The 18,727-nt window shown below is 38.1% G+C and overlaps 1 protein-coding gene across 2 annotated transcripts; it reads right to left on the reverse strand.

Moving 5' to 3' along the window:
* Nucleotides 1-3,233: 3,233 nt before the first annotated feature.
* Nucleotides 3,234-18,019, reverse strand: MFSD11 (major facilitator superfamily domain containing 11). 2 transcript variants are annotated; one of them, XM_066565645.1, is made up of 14 exons: nucleotides 17,855-18,019; nucleotides 17,478-17,648; nucleotides 15,917-15,972; nucleotides 14,832-14,939; nucleotides 14,335-14,414; nucleotides 14,144-14,240; nucleotides 12,422-12,480; nucleotides 10,272-10,413; nucleotides 9,458-9,498; nucleotides 8,650-8,715; nucleotides 6,510-6,635; nucleotides 5,521-5,695; nucleotides 4,390-4,525; nucleotides 3,234-3,885 (listed from the first exon to the last, which is right to left on the reverse strand). In XM_066565645.1, exons 2-14 carry the CDS (start codon nucleotides 17,571-17,573, stop codon nucleotides 3,718-3,720), a joined length of 1,350 nt encoding a protein of 449 aa, XP_066421742.1. In that variant the 5' UTR covers nucleotides 17,574-17,648; nucleotides 17,855-18,019; the 3' UTR covers nucleotides 3,234-3,717. The 2 variants fall into 2 exon arrangements, with proteins under 2 accessions (XP_066421742.1, XP_066421743.1); XM_066565646.1 differs by having other exon boundaries at nucleotides 17,990-18,014.
* Nucleotides 18,020-18,727: the final 708 nt, after the last annotated feature.

Consider the following 18,727-nt stretch of genomic DNA (forward strand, 5'->3'; position numbering starts at 1 on the left):
AACTGTACCACAGAAGGGTTTCTGCTAAGATAGGGACCTTAGTTAAGGATTTTTGGGGGTTCTGGTTGTTTGGGATTTTTTTTATACCCCTTAAGAGTCTGGCAGTACCTGCATAAAATTATAGATTAGAATTATTTTTAAAAAATTATTTTATAAATGGTTCTCTAATTTATCTCAACTTGCTAACATGAATTGTACCTAATTAAATTAACACAAAAGTAATTAAATTGCACAACAGTAAAACCACATCATTAATTAGGAAGGAAGTCCACAGTTCAGGAAATTCTCAGTCCATGCATCCATGTATCAAAATGAAAACCAACTGGCAAGACAAAATACAGGTATGTTTATATGAGATTCATTGAATACTAATTTGTAGCAGTTTATTTGGCACTCAGTTGTCAAGAAAAGCTGTTTTCATTTCCTGTTTAGCATTTGCTTGAAAAACATGAGGATGTGATATTAAATCAAGATATTAAACCTTAGTAACACCCTAAAAGAATGAGGGGAAAAAATGAAAGAGGACTATTTAATAAACCAAAGCAACTTCATGTATAATTTGCTTATAAAGATGAAATCTATAATATAAAACAAACCCACAGATAAAGCAAAATCCTTCTTTTCAAATCCCTCTTTATTTAATGGTGAGCTCCCAATTCAGATTAACATGAAATTGCTCAAAGGCCACTGAGGTGAAATGAAGAGGCTGCAGCCTCATGGTTGGTAAATACTGATTAACAGATTAAGAGATGGAATCATAAATGGATGTCAGTGTTACTGTTCTTTATATTGCTACACCAAAAATTTCAATCAAATGAACAGATGTGTACATTGGAGAGGATCTTTCACCTCTTGGCATATTAAAGAAATATGAATAAGTGAAAAGCAATCATATGTCATCAGCAGCCTGAATAACTGAGGCCTCTCTCTTCAGATCAAATGTCAAAGCAATAGTTATATAGTTAATTGTAAAAAAAAATAGCTATCCATGATGCAGCTGGGAGAGTGCCATGATTTCTTGTAAATCTTGTCACAGAGCAATAATACTTCCCTTTAATGACCCTATAAATAGCTCTGAGCAGTCTTCTAAGATTATCTGATACTGAGTCAGACCAGAACAGAGCAAAAGAAAAAAGTAAAGCATCAGATTCACAGAGGTACTGAAAACCCACAAGTCCTTGTTCATTAGTGTCCCTCTGAGTTGGTTTCAAAATGCTTTTTGAAACTACATAAACTTAGCACTTTAAATTTCTAATAAAATAGTTCATATAATTCTTATATGGCAAATGAACATCACAGAAGTTCATTATTAAAAGGGGTCAATTTAAAAAGCAACCTCATGAGAGCCATAACCTACTTACAATTAAATGACATTGTTTAAAAAGCATTTACAAGTTACTCATCACCACAAGATCCAAAAATCATTTTTTTTCCCCAAACTGCTCCTTGTGAACTTTCAAGTCTTTTTGCTCTCATTAAGGTGATGGGGAGAACAGGGTTTGGAGGAAAAATAAAATTCAGTAATTCCCTATTTGGAAAAAAAAAAACCTCTTTATCCCTTTTGGTACTCTGGAGAAAATGCAAATGTGTAGCAACAAGAGAATTTTAATCAGTGGCAGCACCCTTTAATCCACACATTTGTAGTGCTCAGTATATAAAAATCATATGCTTCAAATTGCAGGATAAGAGGAGTGGGAGAGAGAGAGGCTTTGCAGTGCTGCTGGTCCCATTAATCACATATTGATTGAGCACTGAATGCTTTTTCAGGCTGCCTGACAGATTGGAATGGCTCTGGTAACCCCTCACTCAAATCCATGTTCTGCCTCATTCTCTTTTCCATCATTCATTAAATCTCCTGGGAATACACACAAACCTCTCTCTGCTGCTCGTCCTCCCAGATTTCTCAGCTTGCTGGATGTTCAGGTGCCCTCTAATCTCCCCAATTAACACCTTGCTGATCTCACAGCAAAAACCTGCTGTGAATTTCAAAATCCCTTTCTCTATCCCTGGGAATTTAAAAATCCCTTTCTCCATCCCTGTAAAAAGATTCCCCTCGGCTGTTTGGCTGTGCTCCACTTGTGACACTGCTCCTGGAGAGCAGAAGTGACAGCAAATGTCACAGGAGATGCCACCCTCCCTCCCCAGGGTTAACCTTGGGAGCTCCTACACAGTTACAGCACGTGGGAGCTACTGACATGTAAAACAGTCTTTTTAAACTTGTCTTTAAAAACAAGGCATTAACATTCTGACTGGGCATAAAAGAAGGTTGGTGAATTGTACTTTTCTAAAAATAGCTCCATGGAGTGTCTAAAAACACCTTCTGAGTGTGCCATGCCTGCTCTCTGCCCACCAGACAAACACAACTGCAAGAATGCAGAGTTTTATGTAGGCAGATGAAGTCAGGGTGAGCTGCAGTCACTGCCTGTTACATCACCTATAACAGTTCTGGATTAAAATTCAGTTACTATGCCTGTAACCTTGCTTTCCTATTTGGTGGAGTAAGATTACACTTCAATTACACTTCCATTTTCCCAAAACAGACTGAATAAAACAACTGAGGACAAGTGTTTCAGGTTATGCAGTAGAATAAACACTGCAATATTGTTCTGACAGTTCACATTCTGACACTATTTCTATTTTTAGAAGTTGTCTTACTGCTCCCATCACAGATTTCCATCAGTGATGAAAATGTCATTGAACTCAAAAGAACTATTTGGGGTTCTGGGAGGGAAACTCTAGATTATGGTCCTCCATGGATTATGGTCCTTCATAAAGCAATACCCTGAGGAAGGTTCAGCATCTTTCCCAACACAGCTCAATTCTGAGATGCTGAGCCAGAAGCTGTTTTCCACCATCAATATTTCACCTTGGGATCCCACCCTTAAGATGGCCAAGGGTGATTTCTTCAAATTCTTGTAAAAATCTATCATGTCACACTATAACCTGATTGACTTCCTTACCAAAAAAAAACAAAAAAACAAACAAAACAAAACAAAACAAAAAAAAAACAAAACAAAAAAAAAACAAAAAAAAAAAAAAAAAACAAAAAAAAACCCAAAAAACAAAAAAACAAAAAACACCAAACCCAAAAAACCCCACAACAGAAAAAAACCCAACCAAACAAAAAACCCCAATGGACCTGATAACTTAAGCACATGAAATAGATTAATAAACAAATGGTTGGGAAACAAGGAGTTGAAGGATACAGAATAAGGCAACATTTCCCACAGAAATACTTCCTCACATCTAATTGTTGAAAAATTCAATGTCAAATTGATTTCTCAGCTGTGCAGACACGATCTGCAATATAATCTACCTTATAAAAATATCACTCATTCAATACAGGAATTCAAATGCCTGCAGAACTAGAATATAGGAAAAATAATTTAAGGGACAAAACCCCAAACTAATTCTGTAGAGCATGGTAGAGTGAAATTAGGCAATTACATTCTGTAAGGGACATCTCAGAAGAGAATTGTTCAATACATGGGTCCCTACATTTCCTGCTATTCCCAATACCAGATTTGTAACAACACAATACCACGCTCAGATGACCAAAGCAAGGAATAAAAGCCTTTCAAATGTGGCATTTTTTTTCCTCCTGTTTCACATTCAGTTGGACTGAAGCAGCAGCTTCCTCCAGCTCAACCTCTGCAGCAACTTTTCACCCTTCTGACACTTCCCAAAGCCCACGTGCTGTTCCTCCTGGCACAGCGATCAGATGCTGCTGTAGTCAGAGCCACGGGCAGCCAGAGCTGCTGCTGCTCCCCACTCCACAGTGAAGAAGGTGATTGTTCCAAAGAATCCCACCAGCACCATGATCAGGAGCTGCCACTGCAGCAGGAAATAGTTGCTGTAGAAATAGGCAACTGCAGCACAGATGGACTGAGAGGAAAAACAAAGGGAAAAGATGATCAGTGGAGATTTCCAGGCTGGTGCTGCTACAGAAGGATTATCAAAGTGACACAGAGACAGTTTAATATGAAGCTCTCAGAATGCTTTTGTAGTAGACAGAGAATCTTAAGGCTTCATTATACCTCAACATATGTCTCAGCATGTCCCACAACAGATTTAGTTTCTACTTGTTATTTAAACAGCATTCAACTGTAGAAAATGATCACCAAACTCCAAAGTGTTTGTAGCATTGCAAGCTGGTATTTCAAATGGTAAAACCACTACCAAAATCTCTGGTATTTCAAACCACTTAGTCTAGAAAAAACACAGACAAAGCTTTAAGAAACTGTTTCCAGCTTAACAAAACTATTTTTCACCAAAATCCAGCATGAAATAATTTGCAGAAACATTTTTCTCAGCTGATTAAAAAGCCCAACCCAGTATTTCAGTAACATCCCAACAATCCTGCTTCCAAAAGGTTGTGTTAGGCAATACCTGGACAAACTTAAAGATGGCAAAGGCAGGAGCACTGTCCTCTGAATACAGGAATCCCAAAATGCTGAGGAGCTGGGTGTTGAAGCAGCTGTCCCCCAGCCCCAGCAGGAAGCTGCAGAGCATGGCCACCTCTTTGCTTAAAGAGAGAGCAAGTCCAATTTAAAAGCCATTCCTTCAAACAGCTCACACATCTATAAACTGTTTCTGGCAGGCTTATTTGGAAAGTGGGAATGGAAGAAAGTTATCACACTTTTAATTTCCCCAGAAAAGAACTGGGAATGCCTGACTTGGCAAGAGGAGTCATTTCATCAGCTTTAATTTCTTGAATGCCAAGACTTCTGTTACTGTTACCTGCAGTCACCTGCACTGAATTAGAATCACTAAAATAAGGTTTCAGTGCTTGGAGCCACAAAACCCACACAGCAGTGATTAAAAGCTGAGGCACATGGTGAGTTCAAAAATCTGCAGGAATGTCAGAGAAATACCAATTCATTTGGCAGAAAAATACTCCAGCTAAGACCAGTCACCTGCACAGGCACAAATGCTTAGAATGCAAGTTAGCAGCTGGGTCTGCAAAACTGACAGGACAGGATTTTCACAGCAATTGGTAAAAGTACAGCCCAAAAGAAAGTGGTAATGATGAGATAAGAAAGCTTTCTATATTCTTCCCCCAAACATTCAGTGCTGGAAGGGACAGGCTGCAGTCACACCAAGTGGAATTTGACAATAAGCACTGGAAGACTTTAAAAACCAGTGCAACAGGGCAAGGCTGGTGCTCCCTGATGTAAAACTGAGCCCAAGACTGTTTTAAAATAAACTGAATTCTTAACACCCACTACAATAGATGCTGGTCTTGCTATTGTGCTACATGTCAGAAACATCAGTTGTCAAGTGACACAACTGCTATTATTCATCCCCAGGCTTTTTATTCTTATGCCATTCAAGTTCCTAAATTGGGTGCACACTGGTGGAATATCTACCTTTAACAAAAACAGAATTCCTGAAAGCTTTTTCCAGGGAGTTAGTCACTACACAGAAAAAAAACTTCAAGACATTTTCTGTAGAGAAACAAGCTGTTTTATGCACATCCTGAGTTACAGCAGCCAAAGGCAAAAGAAAAATCCCACATACCTCGGAATCATATAAGCAACTTGATCTGTTCCTTCCATAGGAGCAATGGGGGCATCATTTGGCATGTTGAAAAAAATTAAATAAAAGGCTATGAAGTGGACAAGGATGCCCAGCATCACCACTGGGTTCCTGCCAGAGCGACCCTTCTTGCTGAGCAAGCCAAAGATTCCTCCCCCTGCAGGAGCAGAAAAGAGAATTCAATCAGAAGTGGAGATTTAAATACTGACAATTTAAATTACAAACGTTCCCACATTGGATAACAAAGATTGACTGACATGCAAACAGCCCCAAGGAGTTTGCAGGGAAATGGGGCAGGAGATTGATCAGATGGGGGCTGATGAACATATTTCACCTTTTGGCAAGTATTTAACCAGCAGCTCAGTATTGCAACATCACTAAGTGAAAATGGACAGCCTGTGCTCAGCTCTTAATTGAACAGCATGCAACTCAATGGATCTGAGCTGCTAATGAACAGTGGTTTTTTTGCTAAACACCTCAGTGCTTGAGTCTACAGAAAAAAAGAAATATTTACTTAATGAATATTACCTGCAGCCAGATTTATTCAAATACCACACCTCATTTAACACAAGCAAACTTTTTAAAGAAAGAAATCCTTCGTGTAAGCATTTATTCAAAAATTTAAAATTATATCACTCGAGAAGTAATAAAAATGCAAACATAATGCTATTTAAAATAGCAAAATGGTTTCAATTCCCCAATAACGCTGCAGCCCAGTGTTTCTCACATTTGAAGTCTGTCTATTCCTCCACAGAGGAATGCAGAATAGTAGAATTGGTCTACATCCACTTTACAGAGTGCAAGGTATAATTCACAGTGCAGTGAGGAACCACAGTGCCAATTGTATTGCTGCTATTTCATTTTGTGTTCACATAATTATTGCTGGAAGCTCCAAACACACTATTGAGTAAAACACAAAAAAACCCCATTTTGAATAACTGCATCAGCCTAAGTAGCAAGTTTAGACTCACCCAAGATTTCTCCAACACCAATAAAAATACCAGAGAGACCAATCAGGCTTTTCTCTTCACTGCCAAACCTATTCACAGCACCAATGCATGTTCCATACACTCCAGAAAAGAATGTTAACACCAAACCTTGGGAAAAAACCAGACAGAACTGACAGAAGCACTCTCATAAAAGTAATGAAAAAATCTTTATGTCTAAAGGCCGGTTTGCCATCAGGTATCTTTCAAAGAATATATTTAAATTAGATGTGGGTAATAAAAGCAAAGAGGGAATTTTAAATGGTGTAATTATTATATTCTTCTATACCAGTTCCTAAAAACCACATTAGGAAAGTGTCACTAATTGGTGTCACAGGCACCCAGGTTCAGGGCTGCTACTCTTGGCCCAACACCTAAAATGTTTATATTCAACAATATATAAAATACATGTTTATATTTGTTTATTATATATATATTTGTTTATATTTTGTTATATTAACCGAATATAAACATACAGTTTATATTTCTACTTCTACAAAAACTCTGGAGTTTTATCAAATAAAAAATGCCATCTGAAATAACACAAAGTAATTGAAGAAATAAGGCACAATTTCATTTAAAGATCTCCCACCCCGCTTCAAGTTATGGCATTCCTAAAAGTCCCTACAGCCTCAAATACCAATAAGGAGCTAAGAGTCCTAAAATGAACTTTTTTATACATACATAATGAATTTAAGCTGAGAAAGAACAACTGCTATTTCTTTTAAATCCTCTTTCTTCCTTTCTATTGCCATTAGTGTGAGGCAAGGTGACACCACTGACCCAGCTAACATTACCATGAGCAACCATTAATATAAAAATACCAACTCAATAAGAAAGTGTATTTAAAACAACACAGCTTAAAATAACTTCCTCATTTACATCCTTTGCTTTTTGGCTACAGCCAAATGCTGATACAGCTCACCCTGCCCTGCCTGGATGGACTGCATGGCTTCAATAGCAGGGGTGCACTTGGAGTATCCTAATCCCAGTAATTTTGGAATAAAAGCCCTTGTTGGCCTTAGGGAATTTTCTGTTTTCCTACAGACAGCAGCAACACCAACCCAGATCCAGAAGATGGCAGCAGATATTTTTTTCCCCAGTCTGGACTGAGTTATTTTTATGCCACCTGTAAACCCAAATTTCAGGATATTCAGGCAAAACCTGACTGACTCCCTTCCCTTGTTATCTTGCTCCACATTCCCATCCCCAGAGGAATTCATGCGAATCAATCTGGGTTAACACAACACTGGAGATGCTGTGAAGTAATTTGTAACTCAGATTAGTGGCTGCAGCAACCCAACTCCAGAGTTACTCCTGCTGTTTCTCTACCAGGAGCTGCTGTAAACTGCAATGTTGATATTTTGTTCACATCTACATTTTTATTTTCACATAACAACAATTTTTCCTAAAGGTGACTCAGAGCTTAGGTTCTGAAAGTGCATCTATTTTATAAAACAACCTGATTTGATCATAAACAAAACTACATCTGAAGCCAAATAAGGAGCAAGAAACACCCCCCCAAAAAAAAACCCTCAAGGATTTTATAGGGTTTTTTTGGTGGAAGAATCACTTATATGGCAAAAATACATTTTTATTTTACAACTCATATTGGTCCAAGGGTGGCAGACCAAGTTTAACTGAAAGTTGCTGAAAAGAGTGAGAACTCTTGCCACAGCAAATCCTATTGATAAAAACAGTTGGAAATTACAAAGCTGGTTCCCAACAGAACAAAGACTAAAATGAGGAGCATAGGGAGTCTCCCATGGCTTAATGAAGGGATGATGTACAAACAATTCTGTAATTCAAATGCAATAGAGCTGCATTAAACAATCTCCAATCTATTGATAGCGCAATATCAAATCCCATAAAAAACCAGCTCTGTAAATTTTGCCTCTCACTTTGGGACCCAGAATTTTACTGAACCAGCACCTGCAGGTTTGGATGCACCCCTCCTCCTGTACAGAAACATTCACCAGGACACAAAAACATCAAGAGTAACCCAAAAATAATTAAAATATCTAAATAATGTTTGCAGAGATATGGATTAAAGTTCCAGTCTGGGGTTAAAATCCCAAACAATGCCCTGCCAGTGCTCCATGGTGAAACTCTGCTGGCTTCATACCTGTGTAGGCTGTGGTAACACTGAGAAGCAGCATCTCTTTGGTGAAGCTCAGTGTAATAGATTTCTCTGTAAGGAAATAATAAAGAAAATTAATAAAACTTCTGAGGATACTACTAAGATAATCTACAGTTACTTTTGCTCTTTGCTTAAAGCAAAAATTGGTTATTATACAAACGGTGTATTCAAGTTTTATTTACTGTGTATTACAACAGAGTGTCAAATAAACCAACCCCAATCTCCCATCTAGAAGAAATGTGCCATCCAAAAATTGTGTTTTGTAAGAAATGCAGTGGGGGAAATATTAAAGAGGAGATACACAGTTTTCAATTATCAGACAATTTTCTGCTCTCTGTATTTTTGTACTCTCAGTTCATGGCAACTGTCTCCTGAAAAGATAAACAGATTTTCAGTGAAGATCCCCACATCCTCACAACAAACTTAACAGTCTCAGGCAGAACACATCAAGCTTCAAAGGGAACTGCAGATGCTTCAGTTCTAAACTGTTAACTGGTGACAAAATCAAACAACCTATTTGACTTCTTTTTATCTTCATATGTTTGTTGATTTTTGTTTTTCAGTCTCACTGCCTTTCCCAAGGAGTAACCTGCTCCTTTTGTGCTCATCTGTACAAGGACGCTGTTGTAAAGCAGTTTGGATCTGAAATCACATCAAAGGAGGAACACTCCAAATCTCTCCTGGACCACTCAGGTATGTGATTGAAGTGGTTTGTACATGATCACATCATCAGCACAAACACAGAGAGCTGCCAGCTTCTGCTGAAGCAACTCTTATGTGAAATTGTACTTACTGAAGGCAGCCACTGCTCTCATCATTTTGTTTCGTGCAGACCTGGGTAAACAAATTACTTGGTCAAAATGGAAAAGAATAATCACACTTTATTGCTGTGCTGGAAGGCACCTTCATTTTTCAAACTTTCTGTACATTTTCTACTGGAATGTGCCAATGTATTTTTAAAAGTTTCTGAGATCTAAAATAACCACAAAATCTATTTGCTGCCTGCACTGGTGAATGCTTGCTTAATAGAATCTTTCTTTTGAACATTTTTAGCTTTCAACATTTTTTCCACAGGCATGCTCACTGATGTTTTTCTAACATTTTCATTGTTCTTTAAATAAAGCAAAAATATTTAAGCTGATGCCTCAGGCAAAACTGCACTGAATCTGTGTAACTGTGCATTTCTAATGTATTTATCAGGGTGGAATATATACTTAGAGAAGATAGGAAAAAAACATGTTCTAGTTTGTAAAACAACCTATAAAAAAAGAGTATTTTCTGTTTATTCCAGCCTTTCAAATGGGCTGATGAGGGCAAGATAAATAATAATCAGTGGAGAAGAGGTGAAGGTTATCTTTTGCAAGGCACTTGCTTATCAAAGGAAAAAAACTTCATGTGCAGTACTGAACTTCACCCATCAAGAACATAATTTCTCATATATTCTCATTGTTAAAACACAGACACTTTTCTGTTGAATCTGTGAATCCACCAGATTGCTGATAAGATTCCTGCTCCCAGCACAGAGGGGAAGTGAACGCACAGTGTTCCTTGCGGAGCAGGAGCACAAACCAGGAGCTGTGACAACATTTATTGCCATCAACACTTACGAGCTCTCCCCCAGGATTTCATTAGTGGAATCATCATCCCCTGGAGCTTTTGTGTCCTCTTGTTTCCTAATCAGAAAGAACAGAACTGTGCCCACAAGACTGATAACAGTCAGAGCAATGAAGACAGTTCTGCGATCGCTCTCTGCGGAAAAACAAACAAGAGCCATAAGCAGATGTGCAGAAGAGATTCAAACCAATCCAGCTACCCTCCAACAACTAACACACACATGCTACAGTGTTTAACACACACTAATTTTCTAGCTTACCTTCCACATGGAGCTGCTGGCAAACTCCTGTCTCAGTTTTATGGTGCTAATAAAATATCAGGAAATTAAAGAGGTCCCTCGCATTCTCTGCCATGCAAAGGCAATGACCAAGGAGCAGCCAATTAAAGGAAGTGCATAAATTATTAGCAGAAGAAAGTACATCTTTGAAGACTTATATAATTCAGACAGGACATAAACTGCCCCAAACCCCCTCAGATTTCTAAGAGAATCTCCTGACCAGCATGAGCACCACGACATCATAAACTGCAGGCATTAAAACCACCAAAACCTCAGTAACTGTCACAGCAGCTGGAGGGGGCAACTCTGCTAAAAAGTTGGTTACTGCAACACAGTCACATCTAATGCAAAAGCCACCCCCAATTACCAGTATTAAGGAGGGAAAAAATCCAGTAACAGCAAAGAGTTGTGACTGAACTAATGCATGACCCTGAAGTTATTACCTATGCTTGTATTTACTTCCCCCTTGCAAACTTGACCTAAAAATAACTTGGGTATGATCACATATCCAAAAAGAGAAGGTGTGCTTCACAGCTTGAAATGACTCTGCTATTTTTATATAGGTAGTAAAATAAGATTTGATTTTTAAATGCTATTTGATTTTTAAATGCTGTTAGGGTTTGATATAAAATTTTCTAATAAAGAGGAATCTCAAGACATTTAAGATAGAGGGAAACGTAACAGCAGAACAGCCTCATAGTCAATTGCTCTGTTCTGTAGAGCAGTGAAGTTTGGAATGCACAGAATAAGAGATCCCCCCCAGGTTCAAAGTGTCTCCAGTATTTCCAATAACACTTAAACCTTTGTATTACAGGTGAGAGAATGCAGAAAATGACCTTTAAATTTAGCCAGTGTGTCATTACCAAACCTGTATTTGTGGAGAACCTGAAAAGATGGACCTAATAGAAACAAGAAGTGAACTGTTCTCTCTGTTCTGTTAATTCTGAAACCTGATAATTATCATTTAAAAGTCAACATCATATTCCTGATTGACCAGAGCAGAATTAAATCATCTGTTAAAGGTTAAAAGAATTGACCATTCTAGTAGATATTCAACATTAGAAATAAATAAGGAAAATGATCAGTAATTATAGAACAGGAAAATCAAACTTACCTGTTTACAGAGCACTGCCTTCCCACAGCACTCATTTTTAGTTATTAAAATCTATTTTCACCACTTTTCTTAGTGAATACCCATCCCCCTACTTTGCTTGACCTGAACAGTTGATTGAAATCTTTGGTTTAAAACCAGAATCTCGACATTGTCTGGCTCAAGAACACGAATAAAATCTACTGTTACTCAGTTCCTGCTCTTTGCCAGTCAAGCACAACATCAAATGGAAAAAAATACAGCATTAATTTCAATCCCATCAGGAAATTCATCTCATAAACTATGCCAAGAAGGGAAGAGAGTTCTTTCTCCAGTCTCCCAGCAGTGCTGCCTCATCTCAGCCTCTGCCTCCAACAGTGCTTTGTGCCAGCACAATTAATGCAGACATGAAGTAAAAACTGAGATGGTTTTCCTTTATTTTCCTTTATTTCACAGCTTTATCAATCTCCAATATGATTTAAAGAACCCTCCACACCAGGAGCTTACTTTGGAATAGAATAGTGTGTACAATATTACACACACAGCCAGAACACCTTTCCCAGGTGTATTTTGGCACAAATGTGTCTGCACAGGGAAAATCCCAGAGTAGCTATTGTGGAAAATCTCCAAGAAGAGACTACCTACAATAAATTGGAAGGGGAAAAAAAAAAAGTCTGCTTTTGTATAAGCTTCCTGCCCCTTTGGAGTTCATTATTTCATCTGTTAATTCATGCTACTGTGTTTAAAGGTTGGCCACATAAACAAGCAGTACCCACCTGATATGTGAGTTTTTCCTTGCCAAGCCAAGTATATATACAGATTTCCAAAAATCAAGCTGAAAACAAAAAGAATAAAGGTCAACAATACATTCTAGGAAAATATTAGGGTAGTAACACCACATTAGTACTATTTTATACAACAACAACAAAAAAATCTCAAAGCTGTGCAATCGTGAAAGAAATAAAGACATGAGTCACTCCCCATGTCAACTGCTTCTATATAAAACTCAAACAAATTTGAGGATTCTACCCCAAAATGCTGGGTATTCATTTTTATCAATCAAGACACAAGGTGGTGGCAAAAATGAAGAAATCTGCATTGAAGTTGCTTCTGATTTTGGAAGCATGTAGGTTAGAAAGCTGACATATTTCTGGAGGTGATTTTGTAATACTTCCTTTGCAGGGTCATGTGTTTTGTCTGAAGGATTGCTCAGCTCAAGGAAATTCTGTGTCCCTAACTACCATTTCCCAAAATACAGTCATTGTGAATAAATGATTTTAAACAGTTTTAAAGTAAACTTTCCTCTTATTAACCCATGCATTTTACTCACTGTAAAACCCACTATCAGCTGGGTTTGTGGAAATTGCTACTCTGATAACATACTGAGGGGTTAATTCTGGAACTGAAAACTTTAGAAACACAAAGTTTGACAAATGCATGCTGGTTCAGGCTGATGTTCTCCCAGCCCTGGATCCTACCCCCACAGCAGCACGAGCAATGCAGGCTCAGCACCCTAAGCATTTCTGCAATTCATTCCCCTGTATCCCCCCCAGATAAATATTCTGGGAGAATATTCAGAACTGCTGCATTAGAGGTGGTACAATTTGTGCAACTGTCTCCCATGAATTTGTTTGATTCCTTTTGAATCCTCCTCACACCATCCAGCTCTACACACTCTCCAGGCTGCAAGCTCCAGAAGTTTAATCACTCACTGTAAAAAGCACTTTACAAACTGTCTCAAACCAGCCCCTCCTTATTCTCACCCAGCGACCCCAGTTCAGCACAGCAGCACTTGGTGAGCAATAGTTCTACACTCAGCTCCCCTGCTGCTCACATTTTGGGTAACACATTGGAATAACCTTCCTCAGCTGCTGTTCCTCCACAGGAAAGAGTCCCAACCTTTTCAGTCTCTCCTCAAGCCATCAGCTCTATCTTCTTGTATAATTTCATTTTTTTTCTCTATATCCTAATTGTATTACACTCCCCTGATAAGAGGCATCAGCTATCTCTGAACAGAACACCTAATGGCCACAACACAGCATTCCCTGCCTTGTTCTCACTGCCCTTCTTGATTCTGAGCTTTTTGTTGATTTTTTATTTGAGCAGCACTCAGAGTTTAATATCAGAAAGCCATCAAAAACAAGATTTCTTTTCTGGCTTCTGACTGCCAGGTCCAACTTTAGTATCTTCACCTTGGCAGTGAGAACCAGCTTTTCCCTCAATAAAGGACACAAATTGGAACAGCCCTCCACAACCAAAATTGCTGTTACATCCCTCAAATGCTCCCCTAACAGAAATTTATCTTTTTAGCAGCTGAGATTGCAATATTCAGCTTTCTTTCATTCCCTGTTCTGTAATGCACAGCACCAATAAAAACATTGCTTCCATCTCTCCTTCCCACTGACTGCAAGGTCCCAGGGGAGTCATTTTCAATGCAAAATGTGTAAAAGGCAGAATGTGTACACAACCAAAAAAAGAAATTAACCAATAACGTTTACCTGAACTGTAGGAGTGCCCAAAATATTCCACTGTTCCTTCCAATGGTGTTTTCATCAGAATTTTCAGTCAAGCAATTTCCCTGGGCTGTCCAGAGGACTGAAACAGAATATATTGCTCAGGAAATAAAAATATTTTAAAGGTATATTCCAATCCCATAAAAAATAGTTTGCAGAGTAAGAACAATGCTTACCAGCAGCTGCAATGCCAATAAGCACAGAGGCAGTGTAGAAAGCCCATGTAGCTGGCTGGATAAAGACTGCAATGTACAGGCTAGAACAGAAGAGATCAGTTCATTTAATACTGACCTAATGTGAACAGTGCTATTTAACAATCAGATTAAAGCACTCAGGTGCTTCTAAATCAGCTACTTTCTCCTAAGGAATGTTGAAAAACAGGTTGTATGTGAAAAATCTTTTTACCCTTCTAAGCACATAGAATTTTTTAAATATAGTTATTAATCTAAGACTATAACCTCAATTCCACAGTCAGCAAAGTATGGAAATTATGTGGAAAAAAATGTGCTGTTTCCAGTAGGCTGAAGTACTCTGCAGTTAAACACCTGGAGTATCTCTGTGAGAGGCTTTGCTTAGCCAGTACAATTGCATGTATGGCACAGGAGCCTTAGATGTGAAAAAATTGCAGAAATATTTCCGAGGAAGTAGGAAAAACCTCAAAATTAATACTTACCTATAAAACACACCACTAACAACCATGGAGAATTGAGGTCCCACTATTGCAACCAGTGAAGGTGATACAAGATTTGATGCAGACAATACTCCATAAATAATGGACATGCTACAAAAATTTAAAAAAAACAGAGTATTAAATACTTAAAATAAAATATAGGCTAAAATATGATTTAAGAGTGATCAGTGGATTTCAAAATATCCACTTAAGTACATATATAACTTAACAGCAAAACCTCAATGGTTCATTTCCCTACTTTCTTCTGTTCCCTTCACCCATGGCACTCCACATGGGAATACAGGAGTGAACAATATTCCCTGGATTGCTGAGTAAAGTCCCAAACTACTGCACACAATGACATCTTGGAATTTACAGCATGCATTTGCCAAACTGCCTGAACAGCAGTTATTGTATTTTGTACCCTGTAAGTCTAGAGAAGAATGTTCTAGAACCTCATTTATTTGTCAGTGAGGTTTTCATCTTCTGCCAGATACACCACAGAAATTTTACAGACATATTTTGTGCCAGTGGCATTTTTAGTTTAAATTAAGGCAGTAAACCCTTCAAAGGAGCAATGAGGTTTTCCTACAGGACAGATTAATTTGGAATGCAGAAGGTCCCTGATCATGCCTGACAAGTTTGACTCTGCCAGTGCAACAATGAGAATGGCTTTTTGTGGCTTTGCTTGTCTTTCTGACTGCTCCTTTCACATCTGAGTTGTATTTCCTGAGAGCTGATCCACACCACCTGTCCTACACAAACACCATGTACAAAAGCAAACAACCAAGCCCTGAGTTAGCAGTTTTATTTCTTTTTAAACTTCCACCTTCCTCGCCTCCTAAGGTAAAATGTTGAGAATGTGATGACAGTGGTTTTTCACCCTACAAAGAAAACATGCAAACCAGATATGTAGTTCAACTGGAAATAATTCAGAGCAGAACTGTGAGAAGCCTGTTTTAGACTGCTTTAAGTGTGTCAATAAATTATGAAGTCAGCAGAACTCTGCAATCTCTTGAGAGTGTCTCTCTACTGTAACTAAGTTCACCCTGCAAGGAGCAAAGTAAGAAGAAAATCTGTGTAATTACCTTGTGTAGCCACTGCCATGGAAGTCTGTGTTGTTTAAATTCGTGATAACAGTTTGCTGTGAGGAGAAGATCATACATTGCAATATGTTAGAATCTGTGTTGTATTTTGAGAACACCTGCATTGGTTTGAAGTCAGTATCAAACATTAGAATCATTCATTAATAGACACTACAAAGTACTTAAAAGAATTTAAAATGTTAATTACAACTCACACCACCTCCACTACAAAGATGCAGGAGATATTTGGCAAGGAAACATCTATGTTTGAAGAAGAAATTAGTACTTTATTATTTTATCATAATTTTATAAGAGAGCTAAAACACTTCACAAAACTTCTTTTTCACTTAAGACCTTTCTTATGTGGATAGGTATGACTATCTTAATTTTAAAAGTGGGGAAAAAAGGAGAAGCTTCAGAATAATCTTAACTTGACCTAACTACGAATCCCTGATAAGAGTTTCCATTATTTTCAGCTTCCCATTATTTCCCTGTTCCTTTTTTTCCCCTTGAGTCAGCTTTAGTGATCATGAGATCGTGCAGTTAGTTGGACTGGCAGGCAGATCTGATTGAAAGTCACTTGTAAAGACTTTTATGACAATGAATTACATGATTGCATGATCACAAAGTCCAATTCAGTGAGGTGCTGAATTCATTGCAGAATTTCTGAGATCGTTGGGCTGCCCTTGAGAGCTCACAGAAAGTATCACACTGCACTGGAACTTACAAATACTCCAAGTAGTTATTTTTGCAATATTTCTGTCTTATTCTGTGATACTCTAAATATTTCTGTAATTTTCTGTAATGCAGTGAAGGACATTTATCTGTCTGAACCCAGCAAGGATCCTTCTTGAATGCAAGAAAAGAGCTGTAAGACCTGTGGGCTCAAAGGGGATGTTGAAATCTAACTGCCCTGCAGGAGCAGAACTAACAGTACAGCTCAGGAAGTTAAAGGGCTAAATCTGGCAGTAACAGGAGTCTAAAATTTAAATAGTAACAGTAAATTTGGATTATGCTGTGCTCAATTTTTGCTCTGCAAAGAGACACTAAATAGCAGCAAGTAACTCCTTCAGCTGGAAGGTGACTTGGCAGTTTAGCAATTGTAGAAATCTATTTGTCAGGTGTTATCCTCATACTCCCCCTCAATATCTAGTTCATTAGATTATGAAAATCCCGTAATATTAGCATGGTTAATAATAACTTAGGCAAATATTTTGAAAGGGACAATATAGAATATACAAGACTCAGTGTAATTCAATTGTCTAACATCACAAGTGTTAAAGCAGACACTATTTCAAAGCTCAAACATTTTATGAGATTATTTTTCTACTTTCCAAGCAGTCAGGCTCAGTTTTATGTATAGCTATGCTATCTTAAAGAGATAACCTGCAGAATTATTTGGTTAAACACATTAATCTACTTCAAACTAAACCAAAAGAAGATAGATGTCAAAGTATTGTGCACATTAGGAAATCCCAAATAAAGCAACATTAGAGCACACAAAAGACAAGCCAGGATAAACAACTGAGATAGAAACATGGCATGATTTGAAAGTGACACCTACTGCGATATTTCCACAGGATTGGAAAGCAGTGAATATAAACATAAATGAGACTCCCAAAATAATGATGTTGAAAAGCTTTTTTCCTTCTGGAGACATTTTGTGTATTTTTCCCAAGTCCTCAGCTTCAGTCTGGAAAAACTCTTTTTTCTTTTAAAAGTTTCCTCTTAACCTCTGTAAAAAAAAAAAAAAAAAAAAGGCAAAAAGTATAAAACAAAAAGAAAGCAAGCTTCAAAAATAATGATTACTTAGGGCTACTTATTAGCTACTAGAAAATATTAATTAATCAAGAATCCCGGTAACCCTTTTAAATAACGTGCAACAAAACTTGAAAAATAAGAAGGTGTGGTACAAAAGGTGGAGCCCAGGATTCCCTCTACCTGTTCCCATGAGGTTTTAGGGCTGACTGCAGGGTGTTACTCCATGGCATCCCTTTCCCAATATCGAGCAGGTGAATCGGCTCAGCTTCTCGGCATTGCTGAAATCAGAATTGCGGTCCCCGGCCTCTCAATCACCTGACGAAGGGAGGATGAGCCGCTCGTACATCTCCATGCCCTGCACAGGAAATAAAGAACATTTCAGTGTCTGGATCAGCTGACCCAGCCCTGAGAGCCCTTGTGCACTATGGGAAATGCAGTTTTGGCAAAGCAACCTTTTCCTGTTTAAAGCGGTGAAAATCTCCCAGCCCTTAAACTAAAGTTATTTGTTCCAGTTTTTCAGATTTGTAATTTCTAGCCACTAAATAACACCTTGCAAAATTTTAAAAAAACCAACCAACCAACCAAACAAACAAAAAGAAAAAAGAAAAACAAAACACCATACACACAAAAAACCCTCACAAACCAAACCAAAAAATAAAACCCCCACACAGCTACAGAATCATGGCATCACAGAATGGTTTTGATTGAAGGGGATCTTAAGCCCATCTCATCCCACCCCTGCCATGGACAGGGACACCTTCCCCTGGGCCAGGTTGCTCCAAGCCCACTCCAACCTGGCCTTGAACACCTCCAGGGATGGAAGTGATACCATTAATCTTTTATTTCACAGTATTTATAAATAATGAATTTAAGATTCGTTTATCTTTGAGTCATGAAGATCTCTGTTAAAACATCGGCAAAACTGAGAGAGGATCAGACATTGACCAAATGGCTGCTTTTTCCTGTTACCATCCTTTTTCTGTTCTGTTGGGCCTCTGGGATTGGAGAATTCAACTAAATCAGTTCTACTTTAATGCTGGCCAAAAGGACAGA

The sequence above is a fragment of the Molothrus aeneus genome, chromosome 25 (genome assembly GCF_037042795.1).
Source record: "Molothrus aeneus isolate 106 chromosome 25, BPBGC_Maene_1.0, whole genome shotgun sequence".
Classification (NCBI taxonomy): domain Eukaryota; kingdom Metazoa; phylum Chordata; class Aves; order Passeriformes; family Icteridae; genus Molothrus; species Molothrus aeneus.